We start from the raw sequence: 21,335 nt of genomic DNA on the forward strand, positions 1-21,335 counted from the left end.
TAACTGAATTTAAGCGCAATATCAGAGGTTACCAAGGAAATATCTGGGGAGTATTCTTGAAGAAAGCCGTTAACTAATTTTACTCTAGTGGGTGTGCGGTCGTTTAAAGTCACAAGCTGATTGTCAGAAAGCGCATCGAATATTTGTAAACCTCTTTGGTCAATTTTTTGTGACCAGTTAGTGTGATGCCCATTAAAGTCTCCAATTATAATAGTCCTACAGTTAGCTATGGAGAAAATGGCGTCCCAATCACGAGTACTGGTTCGGGCTGAAGATGGGCAATAAACTGAAATTATATTATCAAAGTCTCCACAATTCAAAAACTTAAGGTGGATAATCTGGATTGACGAATTAGTCTGCCGTACTTTGCATACCTGTGATTTGATGGACTTATGTACAATTATGGCTATTCCCCCATATGAGTCATCACGATCACAGCGGTGTATATTGTAATTTTTAATATTTAAGTATCTATTTAACTCTAACCAAGTCTCACACACAGCAGCAATATGGATTTTCTCCTGCCACAACAAATTTTCAAAACTTGTCAATTTAGGTCTGAGGCTTTGTGCGTTCCACTGAATAATATTTAGCTTTGTGAATTTATGTGTTTAAATAGTCTAAAATTAACTCAAGTTTAGGCCAATCAGAAATATTTTCAACAACAATTAATGTTAACCACTCAAAACAGCACTTAATTGTATTCTTTAGTTTTTGATGAAATGTTCCGCCTTTAAGAAATAAAATCTCTTTTAATCTGTCCAAGAGTTTTGAGAAGTTAATGTTTCTATCTAATGATTTTTCGGGATTTGCTTGGTGTAATTCTTCAGACTCCATTTTAGAATTAGGCAGGTGATGATGGTTTGTAGATAGGTTTGCAGTTTCGGTTCTAATCGCTTTATGTTTTCTAGGTGCATTTGATTTTCGGATTTATGATTAATTGTTGGAATGTTAGCCTGTTTACTTGAAACGTGTGCTGAAGGGATATGTTTTTCGTTTTGATCCTCTTTTGAATCCATTGCAGTAGGAGGAAAAATTGATAACATAGGAGGAAACATTTGATACAATATTCGCGTACGTACGTTCTGGATGAGTAGGAGTATGATCCACGGTAATCTTCACAGTAGGGGTTTTATATTTATGATTCGGAGACTCTGGTAGCATTGTGCGAGCTTTCCTGTATGTACAATTAAATTGAGACATAATCTCACGAATATTTTTTTCAGTCAAGTAAACAGGACATGCTTTATTGAGTGCCATGTGTGGACCTTGACAGTTAACACAAACAAAGGTCTTTGTCTCGCAATTTGCATGATTACCACCACACTTAGGGCAAATAATCTTATCTGCTGGGCATCTAGATAGTGTATGCCCTAATTTCCAGCATTTGGAGCACTGAGACCTCGGGAATGTGTAAGAGTCAACATTAATACGAAGACTGTCAACGAAGACATGAGTAGGCAAATATGAACCTTTAAAACAGAGACGGACTCTCTCGCAGTCAATCCAATTTCCATCCGTATCACGTCGTTTCAATCGATGTACTGAACTTAATTCCGCACGACTATCACATTTAATGCGCATTTTTATTTCTTCTTCCGTTAAATCAAGGTCCACGTCCTTAATTGTACCATATGTAAAGTTTACTTGAAATGCTTTTTGAAATTTCCACCCTTTATTCAATAATTCTTCACATGTCATCATTCTACTCATGCAGTTGACATTATCGAATTCAACTCTAATTTTGTAGGGGCTTAAGTATTTTATTTTAGTAACATCAGTAATTTTCAATTCCTTTAATATTTTTGCAAGGGCGAATTGTTTGGGAAACTTCTCTTTACATGAAATATATACTTCCATGTCTTGAGTTTTAATTTTTTTAACCTTCGTCTATATCATCTCTTTCTCTTTTGTTAACTCCCACTGACAACTGTTCTATATCATCTTCCATGGGTGTATATTCTGTCTCCTTCTCACAGTGCTGCTTTTTTTTTAGTAACATCTCGCTCAAATAGATAGTCGGGCTTGGAGTCCTCAACTCGTTATTCACATTGTTCTCATCAGACAAAATATCAATATCCAGTAACCAGTAACAGCCTGTTAATGTTCCACTGCTGGGCTAAGGCCTCCTCTCCCTTTTTGGGGAGAAGGTTTGGAGCTTATTCCACCACGCTGCTCCAATGCGGGTTGGTGGAATACACATATGGCAGAATTTCGATGAAATTAGACACATGCAGGTTTCCTCACGATGTTTTCCTTCACCGAAAAGCACGAGATGAATTATAAACAGAAATTAAGCACATGAAAATTCAGAGGTGCTTGCCCGGGTTTGAACCCACGTTCATCGGTTAAGATTCACGCATTCTTACCACTGGGCCATCTCGACTTTTTATATTATTTATATCAATATCATCCATATAAAATAAATATAAAAGATATATATAAAATAAACACAACCGCAATTGTTTAACAGTAAATTAACCGATTGATAAGCGGCACCGGTCGGCCGGCGCGCCAAACCTGTTTCACAGTAAATAACTAATGAGTTGTAAACAATAAAGAATGCATTCATTTAATAGACGTCCACCTCAAAAATCAATTAACAATGATACTAAAACGAAATAAAATGATCTTATAAATTATCAATAGACCCTAAAATAAAGACATATATATAGTAATAAATCACACAAGTGACTTACAGGCTGACTCAGCTCCCATCTGTTCCGGATATGTATGATGGACTGCACGATGTTGTCACAGTCGTTGTGGATGAAGCTCAGAGGGGTCGACTCGTTGATGATGGACAGCGAGAACTGGTTGTCGTCCACGAGACACACCTGTAATTCAGAACATTTTCATTAGTGGCAGGACCTTGTGCGAACCCTACTCGTCAAATATTCTACCATGACAAATTTATTACGTTTCTATTTTATTTGCATTTTTATACTAAAAAAATTGACCTTGGATTGACATAAGCGAGAGCGCACTTTGATTTGCGCACATACTTGCGCGCTATAGTCTGATTGGCCATTTTCTGTCAAGTATAGTTACCAAGACCAAAACCGATCAGACGAAAATCAATCAAAGTATTATCTTCTTTACTACTTCTTAGTTATGATGGAAACACTCACCTCGTCAATCTCCGAAGCGTAGTAAACGTCGTTCAAGAGAACTGGCAAACCCAACACTTTCGTCTTCTCCACTGACGTTATTTGAAGAGCCGTAGGTCCCACCTATTGAGGACACATTTTTGGGTAGAACATTTTATTGCATTCATGATATAAACTTATTTTTAACGGGGAATTATGTATGATTATAAACTTTTTTAATTGCTAGCTTAAATAATAATTAAATAAATCTAAACATATTATAAAATTGTAGCTGATCGCTGTCTGTACATGGAAGATATTTGAGTAAAACTATTATCGGGGGTCTTTATCAACTATTGCGTCGAACCAACAATTGTTACAATTTTTGTCCGTGCGTTTGTGCACGCTAATCTTCAAAACGGCTTTACGGATTTGAGTGCGGTTTTTACTAATGTATTGTGGCTAACTTCACTTAAATGCTATCAAATAACTGTTCAGTTACATTGGGTGAAACTTTAGCTAATATCAAACGTAAATAAAACTAAAAATGTTGTATATACTGAAATATTATAAGTCCGCTTATAGTTATTTCTTTAAGTTATACGCGGGTGGAAACCGCAGGCACAGCTAGTAAATACGATATCTTTATAGCAGCTGGTATGTGGCAATCTACTTTATTCAACTTTTAGTAATGATATATATAATTAATTAAATATATTAATATCGAGTGAGACTTTAAAGGCTTCTTTGTCCAAAAATGTATATCATTATGTGCATACCTTTATGGCAACTTTGGTGTCTTTGTGCGACAATTTCAAAGCATTATTGAAGACCTTTAGATCTTCTTCCAAAGCCAAAGTCGCTCCTGGTAACTTCTGCTGTTCCGGATCAACGTAATCGCTGAGGCGACTGTGGTTATCTATGAATATGAGCTTTCTATTGCCCTGGAGAGAAAACGAGATATACTTTATTAAGAATTGCCACTATACATCTTATTATTTATATAAAAAAGGTAAGTGGAACATTTTAAATTTAAAAAAAAAGGTTTCGATTTTTTTTCACAATGTTTGTACAATATATTTTTAAATGGACTACAATTGAGTGTAATGTTTGCTTACACTTCTGCTCTAAAACGCAATTTTCCAGGTTCTTTAAATTATTCAAAAGGCATTCAATGGCGTTAAAATATTTGAGTAAACATTTTTTTATATATATGTATATATAAAATAGGTAGGTATAATCACGCAGTAAGAAATATGAGCCTTCTTTTTCACCAACTAAGATGTTATATCCCTTGTGAATATTGTATTGTATCGTTAGATCAGTGAGTTGACTTATGCCAACACCAGATGTCCAGTTGTGGTGTCGCCCTGCTTACGTGAGTAGTGACATACCCTGAGCGGCGCCAGGATGGACTCGTGGAACTTGGTGTACTCCCGCACCCAGCTGTTGCAGTTGTAGATGTAGCAAGCTTGCGCGTTGGAGTACGCCACCTCGGGGAGCACGCTGAACCACTTCTGCAGGAAGTCCGTCCTGTAATATAGAACAATAGACATTACTTCAATAACGCATAAGATTCTAATTTATAGTGCAAGATGTTCTCACAATTTTTTCACATAAAATCTTAAATCACAGTAAAAGCACACACACACACACACACGCACGCACGCACGCACGCACGCACGCACGCACGCACGCACGCACGCACGCACGCACGCACGCACGCACGCACGCACACACACACACACACATACACACACATACACACACATACACACACACACACACGCACGCACACAGTGACTCATATATCGCACCGAGCACTAATAAAGATATCTCAAAGAGACAAAACTTAAACAATAATCGATGAGTCACATTAATACACAGAACAGATAAATGTCTATCAAGCTCACCTGAACCGGTTATCCGAGTTCGTGTGTGTGAAGTCGACGATCAACTCGAACGGTTGCTGGCAGAACGGCTTCAGGGTTATAATCACGTGGTATATGAGCAAGTCAGCATTTGTTTCACTAATCCTGTAAAAATGACAAAAAAATATACTATTTTTTGTATTATTTCATATTTTCGATTAAATACGAGTTTCTTTTTTCTTTGATTATCTACTGACTTGCCTACGAAGTCTGTCTTTGTGTGTTTGTTTATAATAATACATTATAATCTCACTCTTTCAACGACGAATAACAATACGTTTTGGCAAATAGAAGTCTACGTAGGTATGTATGTGACGCGTGACGTTCGCGTTTGTCTAACTATTCACTTTGCTTATTGAAATATCTATAGTAACATTATAAATGTAAAAGTAACTATGTCTTCCTGTTACGCTTTCAAGGCTAAGATACTGAATCGATTTTGATAAAATTTGGTACAGAGCAAGCTTAAGCCTCAAGGAATTACCCCCTAATGCACGGGCGAGTACTATTACTATATATATTACTCGTATATGTTACCTGGGTTGTTTGTTATGTTGTGTAGGTATGTTAGGTGATTTAAAATAAATTTTGAAATTAAAATAAATATACAACTTACTTGTATCTCCTAGAAATGAAATAGAAGATCGGGTTCCCGATCTTGCTGGTGCCGGCCTGGTAGAAGATATTTAAACTCTTTATGCTCTTATATTCTTCTTTCTGGTGCATATTGTGCTTGACTATAAACTCCTCGAAGTTCGTTGACGACATGTCAATGGAAGACCAGCGCGCGTACGACGAGAACAGAAGACTTGAAGTGCTGCGAGTTGAGTTTATATTAGAAAATGTGCCAAGGTCACATTGCTTAGTGGAGTTTTGTGATTTATCAAAGATTAACTTACGATTCCACAGGCTTATGTTCAGGTGGTCCCAGATAGGCGAGAAGTGTTGCCATCTGTAAATAAAAAAAATGATATTTTAAGGCGTAAAATACTGTTGGATAATCCACAGAAGACACACGTACATACTCGACGTACATAGTATACACGCACATGTGTATATATTAAAATGAAATGAGTAATCATACTCAAGACTATTTTGATTGGTTAAAAATTAGTGAATAAAAACGAATACCATAAAACGGACCATTAAAACGAATCTTTTTTTTTACATATTTGCCGGGAGGGCAAATGACTCTACTCCACCTGATGATAAGTGGTAGTAGAGTCCAAACGCGACGACGGCCAGTACAGTCGGGAAGAATGTTCTGCACTAGCCACCTTCGCCTTGCCGGCCCGCAAGATGCCTCTTCACGCCTCGTTCAAGGAAGATCGCTGAATATTTTGTCGGATCGGTATTTTCGCTCTGAGAATGTCGCCTAAATTGTCTTTATATACCATTCATACTCAAAGTATTTAAACCTCACCTTGTCGAAGGGTCGCCGCCCGACGTCGTTGTGGTCACGGCTGCAGGACAGGTAGTCTCCGATCTTCTCCTGGTGGTTCCACAGCAGGCGATGCAGCGCCACCACGTTGACGTCGCTGATGAAGGATAGGTTGTGCGAGGTCTGGTCCACCGTCTCGCAGTCCGATGCTATCTCTATGAAGAACCTGTAAATATCTTACGTATTAAAGTTACAGTTACGTTTGGACACCGTATCTCATGTCAGGTAAGAAGGTTTTCTGACAGCCAATGGGCTGACAGGAAACATTGTCTCAAATTAATCAAACAATTCTCTTACTTGCGTCCAGCTTCAAAGTGTTCCCTCAGGAAATCGTTGAAGGGCAACATATGTTGCTCCTTGGAGAACTCCATGTGGTTCGCGATGTTCTGCAGAATCTTCGACATGAGCATGAGCCCTCTCTTGATGTGAGGTGGAATGGGTTTTTTCACTATTCCCATCTCCTGAGGGGACACTGGAAGCGAAAAGATTGGTTTTAGGCCTATAGCTAATTTTTTTTTAATTCAAAATAGGTAGATAGACTGGCAAAGATGTCACCTGGTGGTCACCACCATCCATAGACGTTGTCAATACACAACTAACTTAAGTAAAAAAAAAAAAAAAACGTTATATCCGATTGTCCGTGTAGTTACACTGGCTCACTCATACTTTAAACAGGAACTCAACAATACTAAGTATTTTTATTTGACGGCAGAACGGGCTTGCATTCCAATCCCTTCACCAAGCTGCTCATACACAGTACATATATTCACTGACATTTGGGTTAAACCATTTATGACACTGCGATTGTTAAACTCACCTATGGCTGGATTTATGTACCGTAAGAATAAAACGGTACCAACCGCTCCCACACTTGTCTGCGGAAACTGGACGAATCTCTTGCTTAGGACCTGGAAATTTAATTAAAGTTGATTAACATCAAGTATGTCCTACGGCTTCTCAGGCAAATTATCTGAAGTAATTGTTTTTAGTCCAAATATAAAAAGTACAAATGTTGACCAATCTTTTTCAGTAATCTATTCTTAAAAGTAAGTAACAGCCTATGAATATCCCACTGCTGGGCTAAGGCCTCCTCTCCTTTTTGAGGAAAAGGTCGGAGCTTATACACGGTGGTCCATTGCGGGTTGGTGGAATACACATGTGGTAGAATTTCAGTTAATTAAGACTCATGCAGGTTTCCTCACGAAGTTTTCCTTCACGCTCAACGGATGAGATGAATTATAAACACAAATTAAGCACATGAACATCCAGTGGTGATTGTCTAGGTTTGAACGCGTTCTAACCTCTAGAGCACTTCGGCTTAAATATATAAATAAATATATAGTAGACTAGTTTTCGCCTGCATTTTAAGAGGGGGAAGGGGGGAGAAGTTTGTTAACTGTTTCGGATAACCTTTTCTGTACCATCTGTCGATATGTATGCAAAATTTCATGATATTAGTTATAACGTAACAAACAAAACATAGATATATACAGTTGCCTGTTGATAATCAATGGTGTTCCAGGGACATACCCAAAAAAAACCTTGATTCAAGTAAGTCATTCATACCTGGTACAAGCAATGACACATGCTCCGCAGCTGCGAAGGGAATTTATCGGCGGAACCGATGATCCTCTCGAAGACCTCGTGTGTCAGGTTTCGGAGATTGTTCCTGTTGATTTCTATGTCGTGGGTCGGGTCTAACCTGCATTGCATAAACGGCATGTATAAGTCCGAAGTCATATTTCTGCCATTGGTATAAGCTATTTATGATATAGTTCTCGTGGTTTGCAGCGTATTGACGGTATGAGAAACAGATTATATTCTTTACAGTGCTTCTACTTAATTGTCACCCATACATTACACATTCTAGCACCAAAGCGCAATACTTAGTATTGTCGTATTCAGTGTTAAGGGTAAGTGAGCCAGTGTAAATACAAAAGGGACATAGCATCATAGTTTTTAATGTTGCTGGCGCCCTGGCAATGTAGGATGGTCAATATTTCATACAGTGCCAATGTCTATGGGCGGTGGTGACCACTTACCAACAGGTGGCTCGATTGCCAGTCATCCAAACTGTACTAAATAAACAAAAAATTACGACCAGGTTGCCTTGCAATAATAAAATTAAAGGTAAAAATTTGAACCATATTATTTTATCGTAAACATCTGCTCTCACCTAGCGGGGTCGACTTCGAAGCTCAAACTAGCGTTACAATCCGCCTGATCCAGCAGCGCTGTTATCAGCGGCTCCAGTAAGCTCTGGAGGTATCCGTAGCCGTATATTTTGAAACAGAAGGCCATAATTTTGCTGCCCAGCGAATTCCCCCTGAATAACGTTTGCATGCAGTCCGAGACCTAAAAAATAATTTTACATAATTATTTGTTTTTTTGTTATAAAATAAACAAAATAAAAACGAACATCGAAGCTTATATACTCGTATATAGAAAAACAACAATTTGTATACAGGGTTACAGGGTAATATGTCACGATCCTTTTAAAGGGTTATAGTTCAGGACAATAGCTATCAAATGACCCCCAAAATGCTTATGCAAAAGTGTATCGTTTTCGAGTTATTAATTTTTTAATATTTTTTTTATTTAAAGGATGTTTAAGATTTTAAAATTCAATAAAAAAAATCAACGTATTTTCCCTATTTTTTTTTTGTATTTCTTGCTAGGGTACATCCTAGTTAATAATAACCAGTTATAAAACAAAAACAATCTTCAAGCATTTTTAAATTACAGATCCAAAACTGTACAACTTTTCGATTTTTAATTTTGATTCTTTAAGTTACTCGCAATTTTTTTGTAAAAATCACTATGGCTCTTATCGTGCGGATCATTTTAAAAACATCTGCGTTTCCTTAGCTATCCATCGGTACATAAAAAGTACAGTAACAATCATAAACTCAGGAGAAAACTAGATAACAAAGAGACCAGGTAGGAAATTCTAAGAAATGCTATTGTTAAGAAATTAAATCTGGATCAAAGACAAAAGGACCTCAATGCAAAGTAGTTAAAGATTATTTTTAATAGGGGTAATAGGTAAAAAAGGAGAGATAAACCAGAGCTGTTTGTCGAATACTATTATCAATTCCTTTGAATTTACCGTCATTTTTTCTAATTTCCTTTTATCTCATTTCTTTTAGGAATAAGAGTAATAAAACCTTGTCGGGGTACATAATACTCACTGTACTTGCACTGCTCGTATAGTGTGGACGCGCTTTAGTGAATATTGATCTCTTAAATTTTTGAAAAAAACCGCTTCGTTTACTGGACTCTGTTTCTTACAACTTCGTGACTCGGCTAGCTAAAAGGAATTTGTGATTTGTGTTTATGATAACTTGGCGCGTAAAAAGGACTATTATGGCTGCAGAACAAAATTCTTCTCGTCGTCCGTACTCTAATGAGGAATACGCTGACATCTTATTTTACTATGGATATTGTAACGGTGACGCCGCAGCTGCTCGTCGTGAGTATAATCGTCGATTTCCGGATCGCCGGACACCTGACAATAGTGTCTTTATTGGTGTGTATCGTCGAATTAGAGAAACTGGTCGCGTGCAAAGGAGACAATCTGATTCCGAGAAAATCTTTTAGCTAGCCGAGTCACGAAGTTGTAAGAAACAGAGTCCAGTAAACGAAGCGGTTTTTTTCAAAAATTTAAGAGATCAATATTCACTAAAGCGCGTCCACACTATACGAGCAGTGCAAGTACAGTGAGTATTATGTACCCCGACAAGGTTTTATTACTCTTATTCCTAAAAGAAATGAGATAAAAGGAAATTAGAAAAAATGACGGTAAATTCAAAGGAATTGATAATAGTATTCGACAAACAGCTCTGGTTTATCTCTCCTTTTTTACCTATTACCCCTATTAAAAATAATCTTTAACTACTTTGCATTGAGGTCCTTTTGTCTTTGATCCAGATTTAATTTCTTAACAATAGCATTTCTTAGAATTTCCTACCTGGTCTCTTTGTTATCTAGTTTTCTCCTGAGTTTATGATTGTTACTGTACTTTTTATGTACCGATGGATAGCTAAGGAAACGCAGATGTTTTTAAAATGATCCGCACGATAAGAGCCATAGTGATTTTTACAAAAAAATTGCGAGTAACTTAAAGAATCAAAATTAAAAATCGAAAAGTTGTACAGTTTTGGATCTGTAATTTAAAAATGCTTGAAGATTGTTTTTGTTTTATAACTGGTTATTATTAACTAGGATGTACCCTAGCAAGAAATACAAAAAAAAAATAGGGAAAATACGTTGATTTTTTTTATTGAATTTTAAAATCTTAAACATCCTTTAAATAAAAAAAATATTAAAAAATTAATAACTCGAAAACGATACACTTTTGCATAAGCATTTTGGGGGTCATTTGATAGCTATTGTCCTGAACTATAACCCTTTAAAAGGATCGTGACATATTACCCTGTAACCCTGTATATGGCAAGTATCTAATTATATTATATTATATAATTATTATTCTATATATTGGTTCTTTGACATTATTTCTAATTATTTAATTCCAGTAAATAATCTTGTATATAAATAAAAATGGTTGTATGTTTGTTTTATTGCGTTCATAAACAATTGCCCAATAAAAAAAATGTTAAAATGTTTTGTTCTGTAAAAAAAAAAAAACTAGAATTGTTCTTTGTTTTTGTCCTTGCCGTGCCGTGGAGTACCGGCTTAGAATAGTACTCCCCCAATCTCATCCCGTGGGTGTCGTAAGAGGCGACTGAGGGACGGGGAAAAGGGGGGATGGGCAGCAGCGTCCCCCCTCCCATAAACATCTTACCCCCTACTGCGCTCGCCAACACGCCTGCCCAGCGCGGCGAGTATGGGCAAACCCCTCCCTTAATGGCAGATGCGCCCAAAAAAAAGGCCCCCAGTTACCGGCAAGCCCGCTAGGCCCGACCAAGGTAGCAGTCGCGGTATCGGCAGGGCAGGGGGTGCTAAGAATCACCGGTTCACGGCAGGCTACCGTATAAAACGACTGAAAATGGCAACGTATAATGGACGCTCGATGAGGCTGGACCATCACCTCGCCGAATTAGAAGTAGAGTTAAGTCATATAAACTGGCATATACTGGGGTTATCTGAAGTCCGAAGACAGGGGGAGGACACGATAACTCTAGAGTCCGGTAACTTACTCTACTTCCGCGAAGGTGATAACCTCTCCCAGGGTGGTGTCGGTTTTCTAGTCAAAAAGGATCTCATTAGCAGCATTGTAGAAATCAGTAGTGTGTCGGACCGGGTAGCGTACCTTGTCCTAAAACTTTCCGACAGGTACTCCCTGAAGGTTGTACAGGTATATGCGCCAACTTCGACATACTCTGATGATGTGGTCGAAGCGATGTACGAGGACATCGCAAAGGCCCTCAACGACACCTCGAGGGCCCACTACAATGTTGTTATGGGAGACTTTAATGCTAAAGTGGGAGTACAAGATAGCGGTGAATCGAAAGTCGGACCTTACGGCTTGGGCTGCAGAAATCACAGGGGGCAAATGCTGGTAAACTTTCTCGAAGCGCAGGGGCTTTTTTTGATGAATTCTTTCTTTCAAAAAAAGCCTCAGAGGAGGTGGACCTGGCGAAGCCCCGATAACGTGACAAGGAACGAGATAGACTTTATCATTTCGAATAAAAGGCACATATTTAGAGATGTTTCAGTGATCAACAGGTTTAATACCGGAAGTGATCACCGCTTGGTTCGAGGCACTCTAAATATCAACTTAAAAGCCGAAAGATCGAGAATGATGAGGTCTACTCTCCGACCTACCATGCTCCAAGCTGCTCAAGGCTCCGAAAAGTTCCAAATGGAACTTCAAAATCAATTCACCGCGTTGGAAACCATAAGCAGCATTGATGAGAGAACCGACACGCTGGTCAAAATACTGCAAAACACATCCCGCAAGTGTTTTCCGCCACAGAGAAGAGACAACGCACCAAAACTCTCTGCTGAGACACTCGAGCTCATGAGAAAACGACGAGAACTACCATCGTTTTTGTCAGATAAGGCCTTAAACCGAACAATAAAAACGCTGACGCGACGCGATCTCCGACGCTCCAATACCCGTGCCATCAAGGCTGCGATTGAGCAAAATCGGGGATCGAAAGTGTTCGCTCGCAAGTTTGGGAGGCCGCGTCTGACAAAACTTAAAACTGAAAATGGTGGGGTCGTTACCTTTAGGCCTGAGATTGTCGGAGAAGTAGAGAGGTTTTATGGGCAGTTGTTCTCTTCAAGTACGGATAAACCCGTGGGAAACAGTATTGATGACCAGCGCGCCCCTCTTATGCGCCATTACTCCGAGGAGCTCCCGGTCGTTGACCAAGGAGAGATTAGGGCGGCTCTAGAACAGCTTAAAAACAACAAAGTTCCGGGAGATGACGGAATCACAACAGAGTTGCTTAAGGCAGGCGGGACTCCGGTCCTGAAAGAGCTAGCAAGCCTCTTTAATTCCGTCATCCAACATGGCAAGACCCCGGAAACGTGGAGCGGGAGTGAGGTGGTACTGTTTTTCAAGAAAGGTGATAAAACCCTCTTGAAAAACTACAGACCAATCTCCCTCCTGAGTCACGTGTATAAGCTGTTCTCAAGAGTCGTCACGAACCGTCTCGCCAGACGACTTGACGAGTTCCAGCCCCCAGAGCAAGCCGGCTTTCGATCAGGCTACAGCACCGTGGACCACATCCATACTGTTCGGCAGATTGTGCAGAAGACCGAAGAGTACAATCAGCCGCTGTGTATGGCATTCGTGGACTACGAGAAAGCCTTCGACTCCATCGAAACCTGGGCAGTGCTCGACTCATTGCAGAGATGTCATATCGATTGGAGATATATCGAGGTACTGAGATGTCTGTACAACGCCGCTACAATGACTGTCCACATCCAGGACTGTAAGACGAAGGCGATCCAACTGCGCAGAGGGGTGAGACAGGGGGATGTAATATCCCCGAAACTGTTCACCAACGCGTTGGAAGACGTTTTCAAAACGCTGGATTGGACTAGGTATGGAGTCAATGTAAACGGCGAGTACATCTCACACCTTCGATTTGCCGACGATATCGTCATTATAGCAGAGTCGCTGGAACAACTCACCGAAATGCTGCGTAGCCTAGGCGAGTCTTCCCGGTGTGTCGGTCTCGGTATGAACTTGGACAAGACCAAGGTCATGTTCAATAGGCATGTCGTGCCGGGACCGATATACGTCGAGGGGAAACCTCTCGAAGTTGTTAGTGAATATACCTACCTAGGACAGATAATACAAGTCGGTAGGAACAACTTCGAGAAGGAAGCCGATCGAAGAATTCGCTTGGGATGGGCAGCATTTGGCAACCTTCGTCAAGTCCTCAAGTCGTCTATACCGCAATGTTTGAAGACGAAAGTCTTCAACCAATGCGTCTTACCTGCCATGACATACGGTGCCGAAACGTGGACACTAACTGCGGGACTAGTCCACAAATTCAAAGTCGCTCAGCGTGCTATGGAGCGAGCTATTCTCGGAGTATCTTTGAAGGATAAGATCAGAAATGAGATTATCCGGAAAAGAACCGGAGTCACCGACATAGCTTGCAAAATTAGCAGGCTGAAGTGGCAGTGGGCTGGTCACGTATGTCGTAGGACCGATGGCCGTTGGAGCAGACGAGTCCTAGAGTGGAGACCGCGAATCGGCAAGCGCAGCGTAGGGCGCCCTCCAGCCAGGTGGACCGACGACCTTAAGAAGGTGGCGGGCACCAACTGGATGCGGAAGGCGGAGGACAGGGAGCTTTGGCGCACCTTGGGAGAGGCCTATGTTCAGCAGTGGACAACGATTGGCTGTTGATTTTGTCCTTCAATATAAACGTTTTATGTAGAACATTATTCTACCCGTGCGAAACCGGGGTAGCTAATATTAATATACGACTCAATAACGTCACCATAATGGATTAACTTTAAGACAAATATGTCAGAGAAAGATAGGAACAAGCTTTTCATCGCCCCTGCCCTCTATTTTTTTTTTTTTTTATATGCGCCGGAATGGCAAATGACTCTACTCCACCTGATGGTAAGTGGTAGTAGAGTCCAAACGCGAGGACGGCCAGTACAGTCGGGAAGAATGTTCTGTACTAGCCGTCCCCGCTTTGCCGGCCCGTAACACGCCTCTTCACGCCTCGTTTGAAGGAACCCGGGTTGCAAGAGGAGGGGAACACGTGAGCTGGTAAGGAATTCCATTTTTTGGTAGTGCGACAAAGAAAGGAGTTGCCAAATTTTGGTTGTGCGCGATGGAATTGATGTCACAGTTAGGCGGTGACATCGAGAACCAGTTCGCGTGGACTTAAGAAGGAAGGGGGAAGCAGGAATTAGAGAGAATAATTCCTCAGAGCACTCGCCGTGATACAGTCGATAGAAAGCGCTCAGTGCTTCTATATCGCGACGCAATTGTAAAGGTTCAAGGGTGAAAGGGTTCAAGGAAGAACCAAGTGGAGCTTGAACCACAACCTGATATTCCACCGGGTGAGAAGTCAGCAGAAGATCCAGTAGAGAAGGCGCTTGCCCATGAATGTCTAGGATCCTGGTGGGCTGATCAACCAGTTGGGTCAAGTCGTGTGTGAGAGCATGGTCAGTTTTAAGGGATTTCAACCATGATTCATGGTGAGCATTAAAATCCCCCAAAAACACCAATTCTGCGTTAGGAAACTGCTCTTGCGCAGCATACTGGTGGTAGAGCTTTGCAAGCTCGTCGGGTAGGTACCACCCACTCATCAGATATTCTACCGCAAAACAGCAGTACTTGTTATTGTTGTGTACCGGTTTGAAGGGTGAGTGAGCCAGTGTAATTACAGGCACAAGGGACATAAAATCTTAGTTCCCAAGGTTGGTGGCGCATTGGCTGTATAAGCGATGGTTGACATTTCTTACAATGCCAATGTCTAAGGGCGTTTGGTGCCCACTTCCCATCAGGTGGCCCATATGCTCGTCCGCCTTCCTATTCTATAAAAAAAATAAAAAAATCTGCCACCCGACTAAGATGGTCAAATACTCGGCTTGTCTCCAAGTCACCATTGTGGGATCTGTAGAGGCACACGTAGACTCGACTCTGACGAACCAGGTCTACACGTACCACCAACAAGGAGAAGGAGGGGTCCTCCAAGCAGCGCAATCGGTGACAACAAACATCCGCCCTGACGAACAAGCATACTCCGGCTTTCGCTTTGGCAAGCATGTAGCCGGGATAGTTAAGGTAGCTGGTGTCGGCAGGGCGGAGTATTTGCGTCTCCGTGAGAAACAACATTGCTGGCCGTGCTGTCTCGAGATGGTGGTGGACAGCGTTGAGGTTAGCGTGGAGTCCTCGGATGTTAGAGAACTCGACCTCAAACAGCGTGGGTATGGTGGGGGTGTGCACCGCTGAACGACCGTTATTTCTTAGTTGCGCTACCTTTTGGAAAAATAAGGAAAAGAGACGTGAAGCGAGCGACGTATTGCCACGATAGGGATGGGCAAAGTATGGAGGCGTGTTTCCCCAAATGGTTGCCAAATAAAAAAAATATACTGATCCGCCGGACGGAAGGGCCCCCGAACCCCCCTGGAAATGGCCGCCGGGACCCCACCTTCCAGTCACCAACCGGCACGACGGTCCACCCCGAGATTATGCGTGGCCTGGTGGGGCAGCCTCGCGAGCTGGTTAGGCACGCTCGGGCACCTGTACTATGCCACGGGCGGCCAGCGGAACAGCCGTTTCTTCAGGTCTCCCCGTCCGGCAGGTCAATACAGTTTCCCCCGGCATTGGTTCAACAGCCGTCTCCACTGGACCAACAGCCATCGCGGCAATACTCGCTCGGGCACTGGCTGTACGCTGGCTGATCTCGAAACGCGGCTGCAAGCCACTTCACGAGTTTTTCACCATGCGTACGGTGGTAACAAGCCAGGCGGATGTTAGCATCCTACGCTCAGATATCCCTTAGCCCCCTTTACGACACCCATGGGAAAGAGAGGGGCTGTGAAATGTATTCTTTCTCCGTCACTGCACGGATAGATCCACCAACGTGGCAGTTTTTGATAATTACAACACGCAAGATGGCGCTAGCAGAGTCGCCTTGGAACTACATCGCATTTATATCTATACTTATAAATATAGTTCCTCTATTACTCGTGAAGAACATAGGTGGCACCACTTGTATTTTAAATGACGCTAACGTTGTGTTCAACGAGAAATATATAAAGCCCGGACCTCGAAATGTACGTCGTACCTTAAAATGACCTAAAAGCATTTGTTACGTGAAGAACGTTTCATGGAAATTATTTTTGGGATTCATCGCACAGATTGTGTATGATGAATTCGATATACTGTTGAATTAAGTTATGTAGACGAAATATGATCAATTCTATTCGTCTATTGTCGTACCGTAACAGCCTGTGAATGTCCCACTGCTGGGCTAAGGCCTCCTCTCCTCTTTTTGAGGAGAAGGTTTGGAGCTTATTCCACCACGCTGCGCCAATGCGAGTTGGTGGAATACACATGTGGCGGAATTTCAGTAAAATTAGACACGTGCAGGTTTCCTCACGATGATTTCCTTCACCGTAAAGCACGAGATGAATTATAAACACAAATTAAGCACATGAAAATTCAGTGAGGCTTGCCCGGGCTTGAACCCACGATCATCGGTTAAGATTCACGCGTTCTTACCACTGGGCAATCTCGGCTTTTTTTTCGTCTATTGCGTTATATTAAATATCATGTAAATTAAAATGAAAGTTTTGCTGCGTGACGTACGTGTGTAACCGGATATGCCCTTGGAACGGATAGATACGACGAGATGCAACATAGATCCTGTGTATGTAGCACATATAACTCAGGCGTAAGTGACTTATCAAAAAAAAAGTTGGTCAAATATGAGCCAAGGCATTGAGACCAGAGAATTTGTATAGTAAGGGTCACTCACCGCACAGACCTCGACCTCCCGGTAGAAGATGTTCCAGAGCAGCGGCGCCAGCAGGTGCTTGGCGTCGAACAGCGACACCAGCACGCGCGCCAGCTCGTCCATCTGAGCGGAGCCCACCACGCTCGCCAGCGCCATAGCGATCGGCAGCTCACCCTGGAAATTTGCCACATTTTTATTCTTTTTTAATTGCTGTTGAAATTCATTACAACAGCATACCTCAATTATCACAATAAAAACTGAGCCAGTGACAAAAGCAAACGTATGTCTGACGTCTGGTCACTAAAACTATTTATTTATTTATTTATTTATTTGTAATAGCACACTTACAACATACACATAAAGCATTGAAAAAATAATTTATAAAGCAATAACAGTATATCTAATGTGCATCTCAATTACAAGTGTACATAGCACTTGCAGATTCAATCTAACCAAATTCAAATGAAAAGTAACAAAACTCATCAGTAATTTTTAAAAATGTCAAAATTAAATAATGTCATTGTTTCAATCATAATTAAAACTATTCGTTTTATTTTTAAGCCTCATCCTAACGACGTTCAGTTTACTAACTATGGGTAACATTACGTATTAAAATGCCTCGGTCTTAGCCCAGCAGTGGGACATGTACAGCCTGTTACTGTAAGTACCTTGGAATCGCTCCACCCACCTTATCCGATATCATGGTGACGAGCTGAACGAGCTGCTCGAAGCGGTCCGCCAGAACGGTCTCTGCCAGGGTGTCGAACTCTGTGCCTTGCTGCAGGATCTTCGTCAAAACTTCCATGAATGCAGCTCGCGTTTGTAAATCGCGATGGTAGCCCAAATCTGTTTAACAAATTGCAAAATTCGAAGGATCAGTCATTGAATCAATGTGGTGTGATACCCATTACCGCAACAACCAGAAACGGTGTTTGGAGGGGAAAATCGAGCAAAATTTCTTGCTTGCGCTATTGTTAGACTTTACTATTGCTAGATGATTGTCCTGTAAAGGCAGTCGTAAATATATTGTTAGCGTTTATCTGTGAGCCGAGATTGCCCAGTGGTAAGAACGCGTGAATCTTAACCGATGATCGTGGGTTCAAGCCCGGGCAAGCCTCACTGAATTTTCATGTGCTTAATTTGTGATTATAATTCATCTCGTGCTTTACGGTGAAGGAAAACAACGTGAAGAAACCTGCATGTGTCTAATTTCACTGAAATTCTGCCACATGTGTATTCCACCAACCCGCATTGGAGCAGCGTGGTGGAATAAGCTTCAAACCTTCTCCTCAAAAAGAGGAGAGGCCTTTAGCCCAGCAGTGGGACAATCACAGGCTGTTAAGGTTTGTCTGTGGACAAAAGCTCTGGCAGCATACACGTTGCAGCTGTCAAGGACGCGGTTACCATGGTAACTGTTATTTGTTATTTCGAATTTACCTGGTGGTAGGGCTTTGAGCAAGCCCGCCTGGGTGGGTACCACCCACTCATCAGATGTTGTGCCACTAAGCAGCAATACTTATTATTGTTGCGTTCCAGTCAGTCAGTGTAATTATAATTAATTATTAATAAGAGTCAGTGTAATTACAAACATAAGGGCATAATATCTCAGTTCCCAAAGTTCCCAAGGTTGATAGCGCATTGGCGATGTAAGGAATGTTTATTATTTCTTACCTCGCCAATGTCTATGGGCGATAGTGACAATTTATCATCAGGTGGCCCTTTACCTCGTCCGACTACTCATAATATTAAAAAAAAATGTTATTCTCACTTACCAATACTATGCATGAGTCCGGAGTCGATATTCGCGGAGAGTAAGTTGGACATGGCCTGGATGGTCGCGTTCCTCAAGGTCGCCAGACGTCCCGGGCCCTCCGTCAGCTCGACCTCGTTGCAATCGTTCAGTAAGTTCATGAATAGAGTGAAATACCTGGAAATATATATATATATATATATATATATATATATATATATATATATATATCATTATATAACTTACCGCGAAAAGTGACATACAACAAAGAATATATACTAGAAGACCTTAACACGACATTCTGAGTTTTAGTTTATTACTACCGCTTCTCGTAGTTTCGCTCGCCTCATAATTTAGAAGAAACACAAATTTTCATACAACTTTTCAAATGCCGATTTTCATGGTGCTAGCCCCAGTAGTTTGACTTACTGGCATATCAACGCACAGAATCGCACAGTTATTATATATATAGTTATCATATATATAGACAGACAAGCGAATGGATTAACTTATTTATTTATTTAATCTAGGAATACAAAAACATTTATCCCATTAAGAAAACATCATATACCGATTAAGTTTTCACAAATAATTAAATCAAAATACATAGCAGAGTTATAACAAATAAAAATAAAAATTAAAGATTATTTAAAATTTTACGAAGTATGAACAATTAATTAATAATGGTAATCATGGGTCACAGACATTGGCACACTGTATGAAATATTAATCCATCTCTTACACCGCAAATTAACCTTACCAAACCAACCTTAAAAATTAAGATTCTATGTCCCTTGTATCTGCGGCTCACTACCTTTCAAACCTGAATTGCTGATTTCCGGTAGAATATTTTATGAGTGAGAGGTACAAACCATGCACCACTGAGTAAGTGTATTTATTACATAACTAAACATTATATAAAATGCATAAATAAAGAATATCTGCCATGTAAATATCTCACTTTAAGAAAAGCTGGCTCTTGGCCTCCATGAGGTCTCCACGGTCGGACTCCTCGGGCTGCAGCGGCAGACCTTTAAGCAGCGCCGCCACGGCCTCCATGCAGGCCTGGTCCAGCTCCCTGGATATATAATACCTGATCACACTATTGAGGAAGACAAGTAAACCGCTGGTGGTACAGTGCATTTAGATCGCAAGACTCAACTATTAGTCATTTGGAGAAACATAAAAATAATGTGTTTTTTTTGTGAATCAATCAAAAATACAGTGTGTGGATACTCAATGTTCTTTATTGGATCCCTGACAACGTATATACAAAATCTCATGATGATCAGTTGAATAGTTAATACGTGATCACAAACAAACAAACACACTTTCGCATTGACAATATTAGTTATGTTTAGGATATGATACATTTTATCTTTTAAGATCACACAATGTGGATCACACGAGTATGGAATGAGAAAGACATATATATATATATATATATATCCTATTCAAATCACTAATGAAGAAGAATTAAATTTCATCTCGTTAATTCATATAGTATGCATAATGGCGATAGATGGCGCTCATTCAATATGTCACATTCCTGAATCGCGCTATCTAGTTATTTGCTACCGGGTATATATCATAAAATACAATTATGTTAAATGTAACTAATGGAAAGCACTTCCCAAGTTTCATTTACCATTTGAAAAACAGTCACAAAATTAAATTAAAAATAATAACTATTAAATACAATTGGTTATTAAATTTAACGTCCAAGTGAATTTAATTGCTGGTTTTAAATAAACAAAGCTGTATGTACTACCTGGTAATGGAGGAAGCGTCCGCCCTCAGGGGCGGTGCGATTTGATGGGAGGTCCCGAGGACCCAGTCTGTGACGTACTCCACCATTTTATTGCGGAACTTCATCTCCTGGATGAAACGTTTGACGATGGAATTATTAACTGTACTGTGTTTTTAAAGGTACAGGTTAAGGTACCGTCCATTCATCAGATATTCTATCGGATGACTAATTTTTTTAAATTACCTGTCTGAAAGCTAGGTCATCTCTCCGCCTCATCATTGCGTCAACGACTTGGCAGAGCTTCGTCTTGATATGTACGGACAGCACCGTCATGTCTAGGTGACGGACGTATCTACGGAACAGTATATGTATTATTATAGGCTCGGTCAGTGGTCCAATTATTATAGAAAAGTTGAAGAAGACATACAGGAATTTGCACGTTTTCTTACGGACCAAAGCCGGTGGTC

General features: G+C 40.7%; 1 protein-coding gene across 4 annotated transcripts in view; it reads right to left on the reverse strand.

Annotated features, from left to right (window-relative positions):
- LOC126778765 (neurofibromin) overlaps positions 1–21,335 on the reverse strand; it is an 89,445-nt gene that overhangs the window by 43,603 nt on the left and 24,507 nt on the right. For 2 of the 4 annotated variants that reach the window (XM_050502389.1, XM_050502388.1), the window contains exons 22-39: positions 21,112–21,220; positions 20,890–20,996; positions 20,080–20,211; positions 19,141–19,295; positions 18,057–18,214; positions 17,390–17,542; positions 8,638–8,816; positions 8,028–8,163; positions 7,279–7,369; positions 6,759–6,933; positions 6,444–6,627; positions 5,920–5,972; positions 5,637–5,837; positions 5,003–5,125; positions 4,484–4,622; positions 3,869–4,033; positions 3,132–3,233; positions 2,700–2,837 (exon numbers count right to left, since the gene is read on the reverse strand). In XM_050502389.1, coding sequence (XP_050358346.1) covers positions 2,700–2,837; positions 3,132–3,233; positions 3,869–4,033; positions 4,484–4,622; positions 5,003–5,125; positions 5,637–5,837; positions 5,920–5,972; positions 6,444–6,627; positions 6,759–6,933; positions 7,279–7,369; positions 8,028–8,163; positions 8,638–8,816; positions 17,390–17,542; positions 18,057–18,214; positions 19,141–19,295; positions 20,080–20,211; positions 20,890–20,996; positions 21,112–21,220 — 2,500 coding nt within the window. The remainder of the gene's footprint in view (positions 1–2,699; positions 2,838–3,131; positions 3,234–3,868; positions 4,034–4,483; positions 4,623–5,002; positions 5,126–5,636; positions 5,838–5,919; positions 5,973–6,443; positions 6,628–6,758; positions 6,934–7,278; positions 7,370–8,027; positions 8,164–8,637; positions 8,817–17,389; positions 17,543–18,056; positions 18,215–19,140; positions 19,296–20,079; positions 20,212–20,889; positions 20,997–21,111; positions 21,221–21,335) is intronic. The other 2 variants (XM_050502391.1, XM_050502390.1) reach the window with 1 other exon arrangement.

Source organism: Nymphalis io, chromosome 27 (genome assembly GCF_905147045.1).
Source record: "Nymphalis io chromosome 27, ilAglIoxx1.1, whole genome shotgun sequence".
Taxonomy (NCBI): domain Eukaryota; kingdom Metazoa; phylum Arthropoda; class Insecta; order Lepidoptera; family Nymphalidae; genus Nymphalis; species Nymphalis io.